Raw genomic sequence first — 22,486 nt, 5'->3', positions numbered from 1 at the left:
CATTTTTTGTCATAACTTTTTTCATGCTGTGGCTTAGCATAATTTCATACTTACTATTTTCTTTATTTGAATTGCTTTCTTACATTCTTTTGTCTGCTTTCTTCTAATATATATACACTTAATTGAAAGCATGCTTGTTATAGTTTCCTTTTTGGTATAAAATTGTATTATACTATATGCTTTCTTCTTTTGACCTGAGTTTCAGTGGGAAGACAAGAAAGCAAAAGTCTGAGTTGAATCCTTTTATGTTGCATTGAGGGAGTAGTAATAGAATAAACTTATTCATTGAAGAAATCGGTAGCACTTTACATCAGTAAAATGAAAGACATGACACTGTTACTGTGCCACTGTTAATGAAGCTATTAATAGTGTATTTGCTGCTTTGGGAACTAACTGTTACTGGCTTGACTTCTGACTGGCCCGTGTTCTAGTCAATATACTGAGTAGTATATTGAAATTGGATAAATCCTTTTCTCTTTCTGTTACTGTTACAGCCTTGCTAATATGGAATTTTCATATTTCTTGTCCATGTTCGTGTATCCAGCTTGTCCCTCCTATTTAGTTTAAGATTTTCTCTCTGTGACAAAGAAAACTAGAGTCTATTCTATAGAAGAATGTTACTTTTCAGCTAAGTAATTTAATTGCTTCCCAAAGCCAGGAAAGGAACAACAGGAGAAGGTGGCTGTGTTGATTTATGCACACCCACTTGGCTTATTTGCTTCATTCTTTGAAACTGTGTTTTTAAAATAAGAAAAAACATTGTAGAGTGCATTCTGGTTTATACATTTTCCTACCAATTGATTATTCCTTTTTTTATTCTGAACTTTAATAAATGCCACTTTCGTTCACTCTTTCAACTGTGGTTAAAAGAAACAATACAATTGGTTCTTGAGCATGTGCACTTATAATTCATTCTGCCTTTTGAAACAAAGTCCACTAATGAAGACTAACAATAATGAGAAACAAGAATCTGATTACCATATATGAGAGAATATTTTATATGTGCTCTTCTGGATTTAAGCTTATGTGGGAAGGATATTCACCTTATATGTGGAAGATCCTTAGTATCTGAAGAATTTATTTGTATGAAGGGAACAAAATTAGTAGGATGAATGTCAGCTTTAAATAACCATCTCCAAAATCTTGTTATACAAGAACATATAATGAAGTTTCATCTAAGAGGTCAGAAAGTATTTTGATAAAGTTAAGACTATAAAATGAAGTTAGTTCTTTCAAAGCATATTGAAGAAAATATAAAACATTCTCTCATAAAAAGAGGAAAAAGAAAGAAATGGGGATACTGTGCTCAGGAGAGCGAGACAGAATTAGTGAGTGTCTAAAAATAATTCCAAACTCCAATTAAATATTTTACTTCGGTTTCTGCTGCGGACAGCTAGAATGTATACTGAATGGTAGGTGGGATGGCTAATTGGAGACAGGGCTTGGAAATGGAAAATTGGTTTTCTGCATGAAGAACAGACTGAAAAGAGGGGGCTGTGTTCAATCTAAGAACCTGGACAAATTTTTCCTTTTCACACACTGTAGAATTCTGAAAACATCTGTACATTAAATTGGAGATCAATAGCAAAGATTCTTATTGGAACTAATGCCAGAGAGAATAGCAAAACCAGCTTTACATTTAAGAAGGAAAGGAGAAGGTAAGATGATTATCCCAGGCAGCTCTTGGTTGTCCTGACTTCATCAAACTTCAATGATATGCAGTACCTTTAAAAATTTTTTTGAAGAAAATTATTTACCTTAATTTTTTAAATAATTAAAAACTAATGGTATCCCTATCCAGTGGTAGATTGTCTTGCATTTGAGACCTGCCTTCTAAAATCTGACATCCTTTAAAAATGAACCAAAAAAAAAAAATTAGGTATGTATTGTCTACCATAACTATTCACTGTAATAAATTTACCTTAAAAAAAAGTAAAAAAGAAACAAAAGTAAAATGCTGACATAAAGTACATATTAATCATCACTCTTGTTTAATGGGAGAGGGAATTTATTCTCGGAGTAAATAATCATATTGAAAAAAATTCCATTAATGATTCTTGCCTATCTGATATCTAAGGAAAGATGATGGCGAATGCCTTATTTTTAACAGTTTGGTCATAGACAATAAATTGGAAATACTTAGAATGCTAGAAATTTTAACACCCAATTATATTTTTCCGTCTCACTAATTGAGTGCAAATTTGGTATGAATTGCTAGGGAAATCTCTTAGTCATCATAAAGGCTGATAACTATTCTTTAATTTTTTTATTTTATTTCACTTAATCTGTCAGGTCAAACAAAGTTTGTGTCTGTGTATGTATTTTTTCTATCACTTAATGTATTTTCAGTGAATTTGGGGAGTGGATATGTGGTGATTATGTGTGTTTCATTGTGGGGCATATATTGCTGGCTGAATAAATATCTACTTCTGCCTGGGCAGTAGATGAGATGTGCATGAGATTTTTATGAGAATCAACATTAAAATGTTGCTCTTTGGGAAATTACAAAAGCTTTACTGTAGTACAATTTTCAGGTGAGAGTATTGCAATTAGCTTATGTTCTCTCTCTCCTTGCTGCCACTGAAATAAGTAGCTTTTGCAGTGTTGTCTTTTACGTAGATTTCTTGTGGTGCTATCAGAGATTCTGGTGTTGGATATATTATGAGTCATTTGATTAAAATAGTGCTACTTAAGATTTACTCTCATAAAAAATGCTGAGGATCGTCATCATTCTGTCAGTTCTTTTCGGATTCCTGAAGAAACAATTTGTACCATGGCAAAGTTCTATGTTGCAAAGTCTTCTATGGTAATAAAAGTACAGTTTCTAGAGATTCTTACAGCTATTACACTGACCAGATCATTTTCTCTGATACTACATGAAAGGTTGTAGTAGGTACTGCATTCTCTCACCTAAGATGCATTATTATATGTTTTTATAAAATGGGATTAAAGATACAGGTAGGTGAGTGTTACAATCAGAAGGCTTTTGTTCATTTTAATTTAACCTAATGTCCTCCAACATTTTTGATAAAATTCCCGTTCCCTAGTGATGAGTAGCTGATGACCATTCAGTCAGGCTTACATATGCTCGAGATCTCGTAACTGCAGAGTTAGAGAATGCAACACAAAATGCAAAATCTTGAAAGAGACTGTCCTGTATATCTCACAAAATAAAAGATGTCACCTATTCTGACTATTTGACATTCTTGAGAGATTTGTTATGAAAGCTTATTTTATGAAAGCTTTTTGCAGATAATGAGTTCTGTAAAGAAGGGAAGCATGACTCCTTAGGGTACAATGAGTCAGGTAAAGAACTCCTTAAAAAGAATTGTTCAGTATATGAGCAGTATCAGTTCTGTATACTCACTGAAGTAGAACTCGGATCTAGAAAAAAAGCTCACATGTCATTTTGTCGTTAAAAACTAAATTACCCATCTGGAAAAAAATCCAGAAAGAAATCTGGAGTTACATGTGATGCTTATTGGGAGCTCTGTATGCTATAGCTTTTTTAAAGGCCAACTAAATTTAAATGTCTCACATCAGGACTGTATATACTTGTCCAGTGTATTTTCAGGTTTGAGATATTTGAGTATTCTCTTTGAGAAAGTAGTGTGAAGGTAATTACAAGGGTTGGACAAAACAATGAGCTGGTTAGTTTTTCTGTCTCATGATGGCTTAAGGAGAGGCATACAATGATGGTTTCCTTAGTAAGCTTGTAGCAGCCTACACTTTGGGGTCTGCCTGAGCCAGAGATTCTCTTTAGAATTTGGCAACACTTGCTGTGCTTTCCTCTCCCTCGGGGATTTATGTAATCTTTTTTAATTCATGTGCATTTTTGACAGCTGCAGTATCATGCAACAATAGTTCCACAGCTTAGCTGCATATTTGTTTGTGTGCTTTGCATAGTTTTAAATGCTGATATCTAATGATTTAATTTGTTGCCTTAGTTATTTTGTTTTTAAAAATAATGACAATTTGTTCTTTACTGACCTTCTTAGAGTTTTAATTTTTTTATTTTTTAATTCTCTGTAAGCATCTTCTAAAGTATTCTACTTTCTCAGGCTAAATAAAACATGGCAGTATGTTTAGTACCGTTCATATTTAGAGGAGTTCTTTTACACTTTCCTAATGTTTTATACTTTTTTTTTCTCATGGGAGCAGGGTAGCTGGGGACAGAAGAGAGAAGGTACCAAAACAGTGTGCTTCATTTGAGATAGGAGCACACAAAGATTTCTACCACAGCGTAAGGGATTTCTGGGTTTGTGTTGAAGGTGTGGGTACACTTGTGTCATTTCTTCAGTACTTTCCTTGAAGTTTCTAACATTCTGTTTGGGGTGGTCTTTGGTAACTTCAGCTGGTTTTTTTCTCCTCAGTTCTAACACTATGTGCTATTATGATATTTCACATGGATTACCTGTTTGCTATTTGAAATTTTCTCTGCCATTTTATTTTTTCATCTACTTGGCATTTTGATACTGTGGTAGAGTTTTTAGCAATCAATTTCTGTTGCCCTGGATAGTTGACTAAAACAAGCACATTTTTTCCTCACTTGTTCATATATGACTGAATCAGGCAGGATGAATTCTTGTGGTGACTTGCTTTCTCTAAAAAAGCTGAATATTTGTTTTTAACCTTTTAGCTTTTTGTCTTCTGATAGCTCTCAATTTTACAGAGGATTTCCCCCTTTGCACCTGTAACCTTTTAGTGTTTTAAAGACCTTTTCTGTAAGAGAATTTGTTAAGTACCTTGATCTAAATAAGTCAACCATTTCATAGTTCCTTTCTCCTGATTATTTGAGCAATGACTATTGCCATCTACAAAAGTAACACTCATTCTTTCACATGATGTCCTGTTGTGTCTACTACAGAATCACAGGATGGTTGGGGTTGGAAGGCACCACTGGGGGCCACCTAGCCCAGCCCCTCTGATAAAGCAGGTTAACCCAGAACATGTTGCACAGAATAGTGTGCAAGTGGGTTTTGAATGGCTCCAGAGTTGGAGACTCTGCAGCCTTTCCAGGTAGCCCATTCCAGTATTCTGTCACCCTCAAAGAAGTTTGTCCTCATGTTCTTACAGAATTTCATGTTTTCAGTTTGTGCGGGTTGCCTCTTACCCTGTTGCTGAGCTCTATTGAAAGGAGTGTGGCCCCATCCTCTTGACATCTGTCCATAAGATATTTGTCCACATTGAGGAGATTCCCCTCTGTCTTCTCCAGGCTAAAGAGAATAAATAGGCTTCTTCTTATTTCACATAAGAAATACTCCAGTTCTCTAATCGTCTTTGTATCTCACTCGTCATAGAAGGATGCCTGATTGTTCAAGCATGATTTCCCCTTGGTGCATCCATGTTTGCTATTCCTGATAACCTTCTTTTCCTAACATGCATATGTAGGTGTTCCATCACCTTTCCAGGGATGGAGGTGAGGCTGCTTGGCCTGTGGTTTCCTGGATCTTCTTTCTTGCCCTTTTTGAAGACTGGTGTGGTATTGACTTTTCTTCAGTCCTCAGGAATCTTTCCTGTTCTCCATGACCTTTCAAAGACGATGGAGAGTGGTTTAGCACTAACATCTGCTAAATCCCTCAGCACTCATGGGTGAATCCCTCCAGGGCTCATGAATTTGTGGGTGTCAGGTTTGCCTGACACTATCTTCAACCAAGGGAAAGCTTCCAGGGCCTGGGATTCCTGAGGGCCAGCCTTAGCAGTGAGTAAGAAGCAAAGGTGTTCAGTAACTCTGTTTTCTTTGTACCTTTTGTCACCAGGGTGCCTACTTCATTGGGCAGTGGGCCCACATTTGCCTAAGTCTTCCTTTTGCTACTGATATCCTTGAAGAAGCCTCTCTTGTCCTTGGTATCCCTTGCCAGATTTAATTCCAAGTGGACCTTTGCTTTCCTTGACATATAGCTGCCATACTCTGGCAATATTCCTATATTCTTCCTAAGTGGCCTGACCCTTTTTCCACATTCTGTAAACTTCCTTATTCTGTCTGATTATTGCCAGAAGTGCCTTGCCCATCCATTCAGGTCTCCAGCCCTCACTTTTTTCTTAATGTCTTAGTCACAGGGATGTCCTGATCTTAAAAGTAGAGGAAAGTGCTACTTGAATATTCACAATCTCTCTTGGAGCCACCCTACCTTCTACAGACCTAACCTGCAAGATTCCTCCAAGTAGGCCCTTGAAGATTGGTGCCAGAGTTATTTTTCCTGAAGTCTAGGGCTATAATCCTACTTACTGCCATGTTTCTTCCATGCAGAATCCTGAACTCCACCATCTTGTGGACACTGCAGTCAAGGCTGCCTCCAGCCATTGCATCCCCAACCAGTCCATTTTTGTTTCTTAATACAAGGTCCAGCAACACATCACTCCTTGTGGGCTTCCCCACCACCTGTGTCAAAGTTAGCAGTGCTCTGCAGCAACCTCCTGAGCTCCTGTGTGCCAAGCTATGATGCCTTTCCAGCAGCTGTAGGGGTGGTTATGAGAATTGTGGGCCTGTGATGGTGACAGCTACTTCTACTGTCTGTGGAAGTCCTCATCTACTTCCTCTCACTAATCAGTGGACCTGTAGTAAACACCCATAACAGTAACACCCATTTTAGCCTATCTCTGGATTCTTACCCATAAGCTCTTGGCTCCTCCATCATCCTCTCCTAGACAAAGCTTGATACATTTTGGTTGCTGTCTTATATAAAGAGAACCCCACCACCTTGCCTTTCTGGTCTGTTTCCAAAAAAGTATGTAGCCATCCAAGACAGAATTCCAATTATGCAAGATACCCCACCATATCTCTGTAATTGCAGTGAGATCATGGCCCAGCAACTGCACACTTATTCTAACCTTTACTGTTTCTACGAGTTTGCCTGGTAAAGATATAAAATTTATTTATGTAGAACTCCCAGGAGTCCTTTTAAGTCCAGTATGAGAGCCTCAGAAAGCTCCTATGTATGAAGTATTGATGGGAAGAATTCATTGGCTTTTCTACGGGTTTTTGTAACTTCGGTGTTATAAAACCAGTAATAAAAGTATATGAGTTGTGCAAATGTGAGCAGACTTTTTTAAGAACAAAAAAATAGCATCTCTTACTTGGAACTCTTACTTAATTCTAGGTATGGATGTTTTAGGTTATTACAAAGGATGAATTCATCAGTTTTTAAAATAGTTTTTAAATACTGAAGAAGTTCAGTTGTTTTTCCCACTCTTGCAGTGTTCACTTATGAAGCTCATTTGTTTGAAATTTTGCTCAGAAGAGGTCAATCTGAAAGAGGAAAAGTGTTTTAGTAGATTTTTAGCCTGAGTGATTACTGTCTGCCATAACAATGAGTAATTGAAAGTAATAATGGCATCGGCCAGATCTGTAGTACAAGTAGGTAACTTGTGGTTTTTGTCTCTTTTTTTCTTTCTTTTCTTTGTTTTTGGGGTTTTTTTCCTCCCCAATTTTTAAGCCTATGGAAAAGTATTCCTAGTGAGGAAGGTAAGCGGCCATGATGCTGGAAAACTGTATGCCATGAAAGTATTGAAGAAAGCAACAATAGTTCAAAAAGCCAAAACAACTGAGCACACAAGGACAGAACGACAAGTCTTGGAGCACATTAGGCAATCGCCGTTTTTGGTCACGTTACATTATGCCTTCCAGACAGATACAAAGCTTCATCTCATTTTAGGTGAGTACTCTTCAGGATTCAAGTTCTATGAAAAAAAAAAAAAAAAAGAGCCCCTTTATCTCAATGTTTTGTAGGGTTTTTTAATGTGGTCTAAAGTACGGTGTGTTTGGAGATTGCATGAGAAAGCATAGGAAATAAAATACTGTTCATCTTCAACAGTGTCTGTGTTTGTGGTTTTCCTGTTTGAGTTTGAGTGTGCTACTTTGACTTGGAGAGGATAGTGGTTATCTGTGACTGATATGCAGCAAATAATGCTTATGAGTATTCATCAATGACCTGGAAGCATTTGCTTTTGTTCAATGTTTTGTTATGAGGTAATTTGATCTTTGAGTATAGAGATACCAGCATGTTTCAATTTTTAGGTGCTAAGAGATGGTCCAAAATCACACATTTCTGTGTTGAAAGTGGAGCTTGTTCATAAGGTTTGGTACTACTCTAATTTTAGAAATATTTCTGCCTTTGAGATTGGCTGCAAATTTTAGTGTTTGGTGTATGAGGTCTATTTGTAAGAAAATTGCCAGCAATTTTTAAAACCTTCTTACATAGTGTATTTTAAAAGAATTGTGAAATGAATGATTAATTTAAGGCTTGGTTTCATAATATGCTTCTCTAGTGAAATGTTTGAGGAAGTAAATTGTCTTTTAATTGAAGTGCAAGTTTTGCATTCCTTTTTATCCATAACTTTAATTTTTTAACCTTTATTAACAGTCTGATTTACATCAAATTAGCAAATATTTTTTAACATTAACTGAATATACACTCTAGCTGTCAATTCTTAGAAAGGTCATCTATGCACATACCTTAGTTTTGTATACTACTGTGAAATTAATAAATATGTAGAACTGAAATGGAGTGTTCACTAAATTGCTTTTGAAAATGAGAGTTGAAAATTGTAATATATTATATATTGTTTCTTGCTAATTCCTCTGACTAGGATATTGAAGAAATAAATAAAAGATTGTCACAAGTGAATAGTTAGAAATATATTGATAGCTTTTTGATTCCTTGATAGTAACTGTTAAAATTAAGGTTTTGAGATTATTATATTGGATTTAAAGTTGTTGAGTAACAATTTGGAAAAAACTGAAATATTAAATGAGAGAAAATGTGAACATTTATTATAAATATTATAGAACCATTCTTTAAGTCCAGGTATTTTTTGCTAAAATGCACCTTAGATCCCATAAGAAATATTAAAAAAAAAAAGAGTGGAAACCCAAACGATAAAAACCCCTCAAATCTGAGATAGATGTAATTGCCTAAAAATAAGTACATAGTAGAGAGGAAGTTAAGGTGATAAGCATAATTGGAAAGCTATAAAAGCCTCTTGTGTGAAAGAAAAGTAAAAGCTTGATATTATATTCTCATAAGAGTCAAAAAGGAGCAAGCCCAGTAGTTCTGAAGAACACTGTGTAGCAGATAGTGCAGACAGGGTATGTGTCCGCCATAATGCGATGTTGAGGGAATGTTTGAAGCAAGAAGTTCATAGCTAAGATATAATTGGTCTTTTGTTTTGATTTTTTCTTTTTTGTCCATTATCAGCATATCTATGTGGGCCAGAAAGGTCCTTTTTCTCCTTCATTTTCAGCAGAATTTTTAGCAGAAAGTAGGAATAATTAGTTAAACTTCTTTTGATGACTTTTTGTAATGGGAAATTTCTCCTCCTTAATGTGATGTAAAGCTACTTTATAAATCAACTGGGCTTCACACCCTCCCTGAGAGGAAAAACCTCAAACTGTTTGTTACAAGTTTTTTGTGTCATATTATGTAAGTCTGTGTAAATCAATTTAATTTCGTATAGGAATTAAAGTGTTTCAGAGGCTTCTGGATTTTGGGGGAAACCAGTATTTGTCTTGTTTTTGTTCTTGGCTGAATTTAGTGTGCAAGCTACCTGCCATTTTAGTTTTTAGAGGTTTCAGAATTGGAGCCTCAGTGCAATATTTAGTACAGCTCTTCATGCTGTCAGATTTCATAGCTATATGAATTTAGACTGAATCAAATACAGACATGCAGCTGCATTTCTGCCAGATTTCCAGAAAACAGAGTTGGTAGTTGATTCCAATTTTTATGTTGGCTTTAAACTATATGGAACAAACCAAATACTGTATACATGTGAGTACCATCAATTCTATACAGAACCTGTCACACAAGGTTAAACATCTGATCTTTAAGAAAATAGCTACATAATCTGAACTGTCAGGTGGAGTTTATCTGAAGAAACCAGGATTTCTTTTCCATTATGCCAGGGATGCATTTGATCTCGCACCAAGAATTTGAAGGCTGTTTGTTTCATTGGGCTGTGGTTAGTGTGACAGCCTGGATAGAATTAAGCTTGTTGTGCCACTCCTTGTGGCAGCTTTGGTTTGGATCTGTCACAGTCCTTAGAATAATTTAATGGCAATTCAATGCTTCCCTTCTACTAAGTTAGCAGATCTGGCTAGAAATATTTTAAAAACTTGTTTTCTGTTACCTTTTTCTATGTGCTGAAGTTTTTTTAGAAGAAGGAAGCAATTGTAAAATGTAGGTTATTTATACTTTATTCAATCTGTTTCATTTGCTTGCTGGTCTAGATAAATAATCCTTCTCACGTTGTTTGATTCTGCTAATACTCCTTTTCAAAGAGACAACTGGAGAACTGAAAAGTGGAGAGAGATCAGAATATGTATAATTTGTATATATGCTTTCTCCTTCAAACTATTAACTTCAAATAGGATTGAATGCCTTTTATGGATTTTTGTTTTATACCAACAAATCTATGGAAACAATATTCAAGAAAATACTGAGTAAGATTTTGTGGGGCATGTTCCCTGCTCTGTGTATGTAGACCTCAAATACAATTATGGGGGCTGTGAGGTTGCAAATTAATGACTGCAATGTACATTGTTATCATAAACAGCTCTACATTTAAAATATGTTTGTGTTACAGTGGAGCTCTGTTGTAATAATTTTTTTTCCCTCTCCCTTACTGTGGGAAAATACTTGTGTCATAGCCTGCAAAGAATGAAAGTGTGGTTTCCATGAGGGAGTGTATATGGAAATAATCTCCTGCAGTAAGTTTTGCCATCAAGGTTTCCCTTGTGAAGGGAAAATTTTGTAATTGTCCATAGTTGATTATTTCCCCTAATACCTGTTTTCTGAATTGCTTTTCTTTGTGTCAATCTGCCTTGTTGCTGATTAGAGTATTTCATAAGAGTCTACAAGGGCTCTGTTTGTAGATACGATGTGTGCTTCTTTCTTTTCATATTCCTAAATAACTAAAAGACTGATTTAGTGAAAAACCCATCTTTAATTTAGGAATAGTTGAGGCTTATTTTATGGTTTTGATGCTTATTCAGAAGTGGGTCTTGTTCTTCCTTCAGTTCTCTGAGAAAGAAATTGGATATTGTACAGCATGATGAAATAGTAGTGAATTACAGTTAAGGAAAAGCATCTGATAGTAGAATGTGTTACTAAATAGCTTATAAAGTACCTAATAATATTCCAATGATAAAATAAAATTGTCAGAAAGTGAAATTATAAAGTTCTGTGTTCTGTTTTTTAGACTATATAAATGGAGGAGAATTGTTTACTCATCTTTCACACAGAGAGAGATTCTCAGAAAATGAGGTGCAAATTTACATCGGAGAAATTGTTTTGGCACTTGAACATCTCCACAAGGTAAAATAACTTTACTGTGGTGTTGATTTTTAGGACTTACAGCTGTATTCTTTTTGTATCATATCAAGTTAATAAGGAGAACTATTGTTGTAGATAGTTTTAAAATGAAAGTAACTTTATCTAGCAATGGGACATCAGTTGTATAATTAAAAATAACCCCCAATGAAGTGTCCCTCCTTGTACACCAGATTAAGGCCACAATTTTTTGCCTGCAGGGTGGAGTAGTGTTATTGACAAATGATTTGTTCATTTCTAGTAATCCTTGTGAACCGGTGTATGTCACCAAAACTTATTTGTAGTGAACATGAACAAGTTTTGGGTTGAAATGTTTGGTTTTCCTTGTTTATTCACAACTGAGTAATAGAGTTCTAGCACAGCTGTAGACATGAAAAGTGTTACAGTTCTCAGAAGTAATAAGCAGATTTGTAGATGCATGTATGGTCTATGTCTAGACTGTATAACAGAAGCATCCATTTTCATTCCTAATGAAAGGGGAACTGAGTTTTGCACTCAACAGCAAGTATTTGGTCAGGTTTAGATTCAAGGGATATACAGTATGTCCTTGAAATTTTAAGACATTAATGCACAGTGTAATTTCTAAGATTTTTTTATGTAATTTTAGTTATTTCTTCAAAGGCTTTTAAAAATTGTCTGTTTTGAGGCGCAACTTTCATGTGTCAGATTACCTTAATAATGTGAATTTTGGTGTCTTTGTATTTAAAAACATTTAGCAATGTCATCTTGATGTGGTTACACTATTTGGAAATACTTTTTCTTATATTCTGTTTGCAGTTGGGGATTATATATCGGGATATAAAACTTGAGAATATTCTCCTTGATTCTGATGGCCATGTGGTGCTGACAGACTTTGGCCTAAGTAAGGAGTTTCTTACTGATGAGGTGAGTATTTGGCTCTCCAGTAAGTGTGGAAAGAATTGAGCAAGATGACAAAGTCTCATTGAAATACTAAACATATTTTAAAAGGATGGAAATCCTGTATTCCAGACTCCTACATCATAGAACAAAATCTAGTTATCTCTGTTACTAGGTTTTGAGCTTTCAATTCATTGGTTTTAGGCCTGCCAGTGTTGTCATACATCTTTGTTGTAGTTTTGCCTGAAAAGCTTTCATACTTTCTTCTGCTGCCCTTGACATGAAAAGGGAAAGACCTGCATAAGTCTGAAAAGTCACGTTTTCATTTTCAGATGCTTTTTAAAAAAAAAAGCTTGACTGTGCTAATTCATTGGAATGACTAGGCAAATGGTATGCTATGACTCTTCCTTATGCTAATAATAATTATTGTATTATTATCTTGTCTTTTTCTCATCTCTTTGTGTCACTTTTAATAAGCTTAATTGCAAGCTTTTAGGATAAAAGCTTATTTCTTACTAAGTAAGTACATAGTACCTAACAGTGATCTCTGACTATTGATGTTAGCTGTTAATTATTTGTAGGGTACAGTTCTATCTCCAAATAGGCTTTTTAGATTTCAGAGAGTCAAAAGTGTGCAGGATTTTACTTCTGATAAAATTTTAAAATGGATGTTTTTTGGCTTTCACATTAGATTTTACAGGTATTGAAATCTGGGACTACAGATCTAAAAGTCTTTGTTAGAAGCAGCAGAAGGATTTTCTAAAAATAGATAGCTGGTAGTTTCCTCTGGAATATCTGCATTTCAAATGGAGTATAGTAGGATTGAGGAGGGACCATTTTAAAAGATCTTAAATTTTACTTTCTGAAACAGGGAAGTAGTAGAGATAATGTCAGTATATTCCTTCTAAGTTACAGCATGAAACCAAGAGGAGGTTCCACTGGTATGAGAAGGGATTAGCAGCAGATTGCCAGAGAGTAAGTGCAGAGAGATGCAATTTTCATCAGGAAAGAATGATAGTGAAAGGTGTGGCTAGGGAGAGTAGGACCTGTTAGAGCTGTGAGAAGAACTGTGCCAGGCACAAGAGACAAAGTCAAGTGCTGGTATTACTGCACTGCGGGGTGAGAAAAGGAGCAGTACCCCAGCCTCTGATCCAAAGCTGAACGAAGCCTAAATCTTCACTGTGTTAAGAATGTTGTCATGAACCAGAACCTTAAAGTCTCAAACCAGGTTTTTTTAAGAAACACATCTCATCTGTGCTCACCTTTGGCACATCATTCACAAGCAGTGCAAGGAAAGGGGAGGACTTGGATAGGCATCAGAGATATCTGTTTGCTTTATCCACACTCTGAGTTGGATTCTTCTTTCTCCAGTCATTAAATAAAGCCATCTTGCTCCTTGGAAATTTCATGTTGGTTCCTCTGAGTCTAATCCGTTCTGTTTTCAGTATATACCTTACAAATGTGTTCATTTAACTATATTTTTTCTTTTATTCTCTTTCACATTTTATATTTGTCTTCCCTGTAAAAAATCTCAACAGTTTTCATGTTTCTTTTAACAAGGAAAGTAATTGTGATTGTGTTGTTTGCTTTCAAAATCTAAGAAATTGTCTGCATTTGACTTAAGTTTTCATGTGTGCTGTTGTAATTTAGCTACTGAATTTAAACACGAATAAAATGGCCTATTTACACATAGAAATTGACATTTCATATTGTATTTTTTGTAGATAAACAAGCTACTGCTAGATCACTTAAAATTTATTACAGTAGATACTTAACTTACACTTCTGAACCAATGTACTTACAGCTGGTAGAATTTGCCTGTTTTCATGCTCACTAGGGTAACACTTTTAAATAAAACTACACAATGGAATAAGTCAGATAAAGGAGTAGCATTTGCAATTTAGAGCAGTGTACTTTCATTTCTCTCTCTTTCTTCACGTGTCTTTCCTGGTCCACCTGCTTCTTCAAGAATTTTGCCATTAGAAATGCATACTTAAGCAAGTGGAATTTATTCTAGTAATCCTCTCTTTGGACTGATGATCTAAACCAAATTTTATTTAGGTTATTAAAAAGGGATAAAAATTATTGTAGTAGAGATATGTACTATATTTAGAGTTCTTATTAGAGAGAAATACTTCACCAAGTATTTATGAAGTTTGGATAGTTTTGTAGTTAGAGATGCTTGCTAGAAAACATAATGATTCCATATTTTCATTATCTCTGCCATAATCTCATGACTGTTAAAGATTTCCATGTACCTGAGCGCCTAATGAATCAAACAGGACTACAATAATAACAGCAGATTGACTGTTCTGCAGTGGAGAGGTGGGAAGCTGCTTTTGCTTAAGCACTCTTTGAGTGAAAGGAAGCAAATGCCTGTGACTTGTAGGAAAAGACACCTATTGTTTTCTGCCATGCAGCTACTGAAGCATGTGTGAAAAGTGCATTGTCAAGTATTCTCTCTGTTTTAGTTATCATGTGAAAATTGCATGCGAGAATTAAACATCCAAGTTAAAGCAGTGCAGCTTTAAGAGCTTTAAAGTATTTTAAAGTATATGGTATTGCTTTGCTGAAACCTGAAATTTGTCTTTTACAACTGAATCATCAGTGGTGTTGCCTTTGTTTTTCTTTAAAATGAAGCAATATGCTTTTACTTACATGCATAAAGAAGAAATAACCTGACTGGAATAAAGTAGTTCAATAAAAACAAATTTTCACATAGGGTAGGTCAGTATCACAAGGTATTTAAGTTTGAAATTATTTTTGATGCAAGCTTTACTTAAAAACTCATGAAGACCTACAGTTTTACTAGCCTAACCAAATAATGGGATTAGGTAAGAGATTAAGACATTGAAAGAGATTCAGTATTGCTTTTTTGTGTCATTTTTATGACATCCTTAACCCCATGATGAATTTAAGGCTAATGTATGATTTTTAAATCTCAACTGAATAGTAAACAAAATTGGGGTAAAAAAGACAATTTTGTCCAGATGTTTTCATGCATCTTAGTCTGGTGTTTGTCTAACTGGGTTTCAAAGTGCATTTGCACGTGACACTAATATAATAAGTTATTAATGGGGACACTGAGAATTGGTAGAAATTGAAACTTCTACAGCACTATTTTGTTCATTGCACAAGTGAAATCACTTCAGTGGGGTTTTTTTGTTTGGTTGTTTTTTTTGGTTTTTTTTCTCAAGTCTTGTAATACATTTATCTTTAAAAACCCCAGAACTCCTAAGTTGTTGATATTTGGGGTCTTTTTCCATCATGTTTCTTGCGTGTTGCCTTTTTCTTGTGGACTTGTAGCTTATATCTTTTTATCTCATTAATAGCTCCACTTCTACACTGGACTTGTTTTGATTTGGTCAATGTCAGTTTAACCTAGTCATCAGGTCTGGTTTTAATTTTGATGTGTATTGCTAAAGTGCTACTTAATTTTTTAAAATCCTTCTTTCCCTTCTCATTGCCTTTAGTTCTATGACTACACAAAAAATGTTATTTTAGTATACATGGAGATCTTTATTTATTAAGCAAAATAATATGAACACATGCATTGAATTACTGTAAAAATGATCTTTTTGACTGTGCATAATAATTAATGGTTTTCTTCTTAATTAAATCCAGTAAAGTACACATTCTTCCAGAGTGTAGCAAAGTGCTCAATTCTCCTGCATTGGTACACATCTTCTGCATTAGCTTAAGTTTTTTTCTGAAGCTTTTGTGTTTGCTTAATGAAGTTTAAAAAATTAAATAGTAAATACTGAATGTTGTCAGTCTTCAAACAGTGTGTCTGTGAGCATACAGATGCCTTAGTAATAAATTATATAAAAACGGGTATTCAGTATGAGGGATGATTGAACTGAAGCCTAAGACAGTTGGGTGGATGTCTGTGTACTTCTATTGATATGTAGAAGGAATAGTTCCTATACATTGTTGTTTCTTCATCTGAAAATCTCTTGATGAGAGTTGCAAATTTAGTTATAACTCAAATGCTTTTCACCGTTGAATTATTTGCTTTCATTTATTTGATGAGAGAGTGAACATTCTGTTCTGGAAAGAAAAGTAGTATGTATTTTTGAAAGATTTTAAAGCACATTCCATTGTAGGAAAAGTGATTAAATGGAGGCTAGTCCACTATGGGTTTTGGTAGATGAACTAGGAAGAGGTTTGTACACATTCTTAGTGCAGTTTAAAGGTAGTCCAGAACTACCTTTAAAGGAAGTGACTACAACTTGACTCATTTATTGCTTTAGGAACTGTCATCTAACATGAGTGACCTAATAGATTAGCTATGCATTTAACTTAAAAAGACCCTTTATAATTGTCCAATTAAAGTGATAGTATCTTGTCATTGCAATTAGACTGTGCATCCTCCAGCACTGAGCATTCTCTTGCAAAAATGAGTAAAATTATCTATACTTCAGGTGACTTGCTACATATGCTGGTGTTTTAGTTGAAGGATTGTTCATTGATGTAGACTTAACAAACAATTATAAGAAGTAGATTTACATTTCTTCAAAGCGAAAAAAAGAGTAAAATGAATAGTGACATTAGTTCGCAGAAGTTAGCATCGGTTTTAGATCTGTCTGGATAATTAGATTTGGAAAAAGAAATTAAACAATGGCAAAAACTTTTTCTTTGGCTTTGTTTGGTGTACTTCATTTGGCTCAGCTTTAACTGTCCTGAAATTGAATATTAAGGACATACCAAACACTCTAAAGGCACATCACTGAGCTGGACTAATTTAATTGCAAAACCGGGTCATCAGTGATCTACTGACTGTTTGAGCCTTTGCTCAAAAGGTTTCCATTTTCAGTGCTTATCATAAAGAAGATTGTGCTTTTCCAGCATGGACCAGTAATGCAGAAGACCAGAGCATAAAATAGTTTCTCTCCAGATTTTCATGTCAAAATAATAAAGTGCTGTTAAGAATTTTTGCAAGACAGATCATGATTTCTCACAATGACTGCTTTAAAGATTCAGTTTTCCTATTGTAATGTACCATTCTAAAAAATGCTGTTTTGAGGAGGAACACCAATCTGTGTTAAGTAGTCTGTTATCCTATCTTCTATTGGATATTAGGTTGCTAGTCAACTCAGAAAAATTCTGATTCTGTTCTCAAAGGGAAAACAAGTAATTTTCTGAGGGCAAATGCTTCCATTGTCATTAATCTGTTCTTCTCATAGATTTTTTTTTCTTTTGAATAACTGTGGATACCTTACTTCCATGAAACTTGGTCAGCCAGGTGAAAAACTTTGAAAAACTTAAGTGACCAGAGACTCATAGCCAAATGTAAATTAATTTAGAACCAGGTGGATTGCATTTGAGCAAAATTAAAATTGTCCACTCCTACTTCTTTACCTTTTACATCTGGATCTCTCTGAAACTATAAATATTTAAATTACTTGTTCTATATTATTTTCTTCATTAAAGTAAAAAAGTAACTGTTGAAGGCTTGTAGTAACAGCTAGCAGAATTCTTCCCAGAATTAGTACTCTCCCATATCTTAAAATTTTGCTTATTTTTTAAGAAATATGAATTTTTCGGGTTTTGCTTTGTATGCTGCTCTTTCTTGATACTACTGCCTCTCTCTTCTCAAAAAGACAGTGCTTTTGAGAAGAACCTAGTACAAAATGTTCATCCAAGTTGACAGTGGTGCATACTTGCATTCCTCCCAGACAATAATACGTTGTTTATAGATTTTTTTTTTTTTTTTGGTCTGCAGAATTGAGACTTTTGTTTTCTTTACTCTTAGTTGTTTGCTTTAAAATCCATTATCAGCAACTGGTTTAAATAATTGCTTGGAATTGCAATTGCATTGTGAAAGCAAACACAGGTATTGTAAAAGCATGTGAAAAGGGTTCTTGAATCTCCACTTGACATTAGATGAGAATGTGGCCTTCCATTGGCTTTTGTTCTGGGGTCACAGAGGTAGAGGTCACAGATTTCTTGCTTAACTCAGTTCAAGGTTTAGCTGCCCTTGCTGTCCCCTTTAATTGCCTCTTCTGATGGCATCTGCTGGCAGGCAAATCTCATTCTTGCTTGAAAAATTCAGTAGCATTGTTCCGTGTGTGTTTTGGAAGCAGAAATCATTAGTCTAGCTGTGGCAAGAGGCATAGTAACCAATATGGTATTTTGACTTAACTGGCTTCAAGTTTGAACAACCATCAGGATAGGATATTCAGTTAATTTCCTTATCCTTTTAAAAAAATTCTTCATGTGATGACATTGCAAACTAGTGGACCTTCATCTGCCCTATTGCAACCATTCTTGCTCCTAGTCTAAACTTTCATTTTTATGTTACAGTCTTCATTATGATTTTGTTATATGCAGCAGAGCAGTCTAACTAGAGTACCACTGAACTGTTTTTTGCCTTTGTTATTCCTCATTTGTCTCTTGCAAAGGTCATAGTTTTAGTTGTGAATAGAAGCTTACAGCTGCAGAAGCAACAGTCTTTCTAGTACGGACAGCTTAATTATTCAGCGTTAAATCTGGATATTATCTCCAATAAGTTTCTCAAAATAATTGAAACTTAAAAAAAAAAAAAAAAAGTGAGTAAAAAGAAGAAACCAGTCAGTATGGCAAGGACCTTGTTAAAGCAAGATTTCCCTCCCCCCCATTTCAAACCTATATCACATCTTTGAACTGTGAGAGGTCTCTCTGCCAATTGTCGTATGTCTTCCTGAATTAGGACTGTAATTATTGTTATTCTGGGCTATTAAAATGACAGCGAAGGATGTCACAGGTATAATTTCTATGGAAATGAGTTTTTTCCCTGGTGCATTTTTATTTTTGAGGTAAATATCTATGATAGGATGACCTCTAAGGCCTGCTGAAAGTACAGGTCCTATTTCTGCCAAGAATTCAGGATTTTCAGTCTTTACTTGTTATTTTTCTGAAATGCAAAATCCATTCAGCAGGGCAGCTTGTTAGCACCTCTGCTATGTGGCCTTTACATATTACAAGTAAATTTTCAGTTATGATAGTGTTTTTTTGATTGATCCTATGGTCCTGGTTTTCTTTTTAAGCTTACCAAGGGAACCCTAATACTTGATCAGTAGCTTGCAGCCAGCTTGCTCATAGCTAATATATTGAGATATTCTATGTGATACTGCTAAACTCTTCAACTACTTAAATTCTTCAGTCCTGTAAGCTGTTCCTGGAGGAACTGTGGTTCTGGGCTAGTTTGTCAGGAAGCAGCAGGACGGGGAGACTGCTCCCTGCGTTAGTGTGAGCCAAGGGTGACTACAGCAAGTATGGATCCATGTGCTCACTGACCAGTCATGCAAGAAGATCAGAGGGAATCTAGTGCCAGAAAAACAGGCTTGGGCAGCAGTCCAGTGGTTATCAGAAAAGTTTGTTGTGAGGAGAGAGGCTTCAGGACAAGTCAGGATTTGAATTTGATGGATCAATATCAGCGAGATACCCAGCCAAGTACAGACATACCTATAGCACAGCTGATGCAGGAGCAGGAGCCTGAACTCCGGCTCCCAGCTGGAAGCTGCAAGGAGGAGGCCCTTGACGAACTTCTACACAGGTTACTCAGCTGCATTTTGTCAGAATTGGTCTTAAACAGAGATGCCTTAACACCCAGGATTGTTGAAAGAGGTTGTGGAGCCTGTTGATAAGCTCAGGGCCCTGACATAGGTATCCTGGGAAAGTTTTCACTATTTATGCTTGTACCAAAGCTGTAAGTTACTTTTCAGGACTCTGGTTGCATACAATCACACCTGTACAAAATAGGAGCAATGATGATAACTGATTTCTGTATTCTAGAAATGTTGGTATATCTTTTCTTTTCTAATGGATGCTGTTCAAAACACTACTAATAGAGCCCAGAGAGGGTCTAATTGATGCAGCCTGGAACTTTGAAGTACCTTTAACAAAGGAAGAAGAAAGGCAACTCTGAGCAGTTGCAAGACCTAATAACTGTCAGAGCTACCCTTGCATATATTGCAAAAAATAATGAAACTGAATTTGTGTTATTGTAGGCTAGGATGTGTGCTCTAAAGGACACATTCTTTTGTGACAGTAGTGACCGTTTCTCCATCAGTCAGGCCTTTCCTGTAGACGTGGGGAATTTGATTGGTCTCTGCAGTAAAATGGAGTTTGATCCTTTTGCTTTTTTTGTTGCTATTAATGTGCTTTTTAAATTTTTTTGACGGAGGTCATTAGATAACTCTGAAAGCATAAGACCTCTCTGTCTTTGAGGAGAAATGCTTTCTACATTTTCAGGTGGTTTCAAAGACAAAAAAATTCTTAAGCTTAAGTATTTGCAAGGTGTGCGTGTTCAGTGAGCATTCACCTGTAGGTGATCCAAGTTCAGTTGTTTTTTAAGAACGTTCTTTCTTGTCTTACATCTCATAAGACAGAAGTGTTAATAATGTGACTTCTGGAATTTGGATTTATGTTATACAGTTAAATCAAATGTAAATTTGCAGGGGGTACCAAATAAGACTTGGCTGTGGTTTCAAAATGAATGTTGAAATACAGCTTACAATGGCATTTTGTGACAGAATCATAGAGTGGAAGGGATTGCTGGAAGTCGTCTTGCCCACCCCTTAGCACAAGTACAGTCACCTAGAGCTGGTTGCCCACAAGAAGCCTTTTGAATATCTCCAAGGAAGGATACTCCACAACCTTCATGGCCAGCCTGTGCCAGCGCTCAGTCACCCTCACAGTAAAAAAGGGTTTCCTCCTCCAATCCGGTCACTGGGCACCACTGAAAAGAGCCTTGCTCCCTCTTTTTTTTCATGCTTGCTTCTGGCATTTTTGTACACTGATGAAATCTCCCTGAACTGTCAGGTTTACCTCTTCAGGTAAAGCAGTCCCAGCTTTACCAGCCTTTTCTCATAGGTTCCCTTAATCATATTTATGGTTCTTTGCTGGACACTCTCTGCTATATCCATGTTCCTCACATGCCCAGGAGACGAGAAAATGACAGAAAATAAAACTGTTATTGGAGATAACGTTCTTTGAAAATGGTTTTAAACCCACATGTAGTGCATAACAGCAGAAACTAGTGGTGACTTCCTCGAAGAGGCATATTTAACAGGTTTTTTAACTGTTAAAAAAACTGTTTAAATTTAACACAAATTTACCTAAATGTACCTAATAAAACTTCAAACTCTAAAACGTGTTTTTTAAGTAACAGTTAGATGTAATTGATGAAGCTTGAAACTTAATAAACCACAGCATAAACAAAGGTTTGTAACAAAGAAATATCTGGATTTTGACTTTAGCTGTTTTGAAGTCAGAGCATTCTACAGCATCTTATGAAGGCAATTCTCTGTCAATCTATAGTTGGAAGTCAGAGTGCTTTCCTTTCAGACAGTTGTCTTGATATCTGACTTTGGCTGCATTATCTTTACTTTTTGGAGAGGTAGCAAGTGAAGAGCAGTTTCTTTCTGTGTTTTCCACTCCCCTTCCTTTTCCTTTTCACCCTTCTTCCTCCCTCCCTCCCTCCCTCTCTCCTACCCTCCCAGCTGAAGGAAAAAAGAACAGAGATTGAATAAGTTTAGATTCTCTGATGGAGGGCTAGGAAATTCTGACATTTTTCTTTGTATGACCTCTCTATCACACTCTATTTCTTTAGGGTAACAGGTACTAGAAAAGATTATCAAACAGAAACAATAGTTGTGTCAGAAGAAAGTAGAATCATGAAAAACTCATTATTATATGGTTTTGTCTCAGAAGTTAATATTTCAAGTTAATATTTAAACAAAATGAGGCCTTTTAACTATTCTGAACTCAGAATTCTACCCCAAAAAACCAGTCACAGTATATGTATTTTAAGAAAAACAGTTTAATAATATGCTGCTGGACTGTTTAATTTTTATGCCTTAGGGTAGCACAGAGCACTATTTCTACTTTTAGAAGCTTCTTCTCATTAGTGTAGTCTCTTATATAGCACCTGTTTTAAACTCCAAACCTGAATCTACAAATGTAAAACCTGACTTTTGAAATATTTGCTTTTTTGAACACTCTTCTTTAAAGGACCTATCAGGATCTCTCCCCAAAATGCTAGAAGCATGAAGGATAAGGGAGGAACAATGTTGCATGGCCCAAACACATGTGCTTTCGTCATTAGCAAGGTACAGCATGACCTCATGTTGACCTCAAAGGTAAATCGCTACCAGGGAACAATTATACATGCCTGTGAAAGCAGCTTAGTTTTGAACAAGAGAATAATTCAGTGTATAGAATAAAATTAAATTTACAACACTGTCTGCCTTTCCCCTTCTCTGTCTTGTCTCTTTCCAAGTCTCTTCTTGAGAGAATGTTGTTTCTTATATATGTGT

At 35.6% G+C, this 22,486-nt stretch overlaps 1 protein-coding gene across 6 annotated transcripts in view; it reads left to right on the top strand.

Annotated features, from left to right (window-relative positions):
- RPS6KA5 (ribosomal protein S6 kinase A5) overlaps window positions 1-22,486 on the top strand; it is a 72,871-nt gene that overhangs the window by 14,064 nt on the left and 36,321 nt on the right. For 4 of the 6 annotated variants that reach the window (XM_038138554.1, XM_038138559.1, XM_038138555.1 and 1 more), the window contains exons 3-5: window positions 7,437-7,655; window positions 11,197-11,312; window positions 12,105-12,212. In XM_038138554.1, coding sequence (XP_037994482.1) covers window positions 7,437-7,655; window positions 11,197-11,312; window positions 12,105-12,212 — 443 coding nt within the window. Of the gene's footprint in view, window positions 1-7,436; window positions 7,656-11,196; window positions 11,313-12,104; window positions 12,213-22,181; window positions 22,310-22,486 lie in introns of those variants that run through there. The other 2 variants (XM_038138558.1, XM_038138557.1) reach the window with 2 other exon arrangements.

This window comes from Motacilla alba, chromosome 5 (assembly GCF_015832195.1).
Source record: "Motacilla alba alba isolate MOTALB_02 chromosome 5, Motacilla_alba_V1.0_pri, whole genome shotgun sequence".
Lineage (NCBI taxonomy): Eukaryota > Metazoa > Chordata > Aves > Passeriformes > Motacillidae > Motacilla > Motacilla alba.
This window is presented reverse-complemented; position numbering and strand designations above follow the sequence as displayed.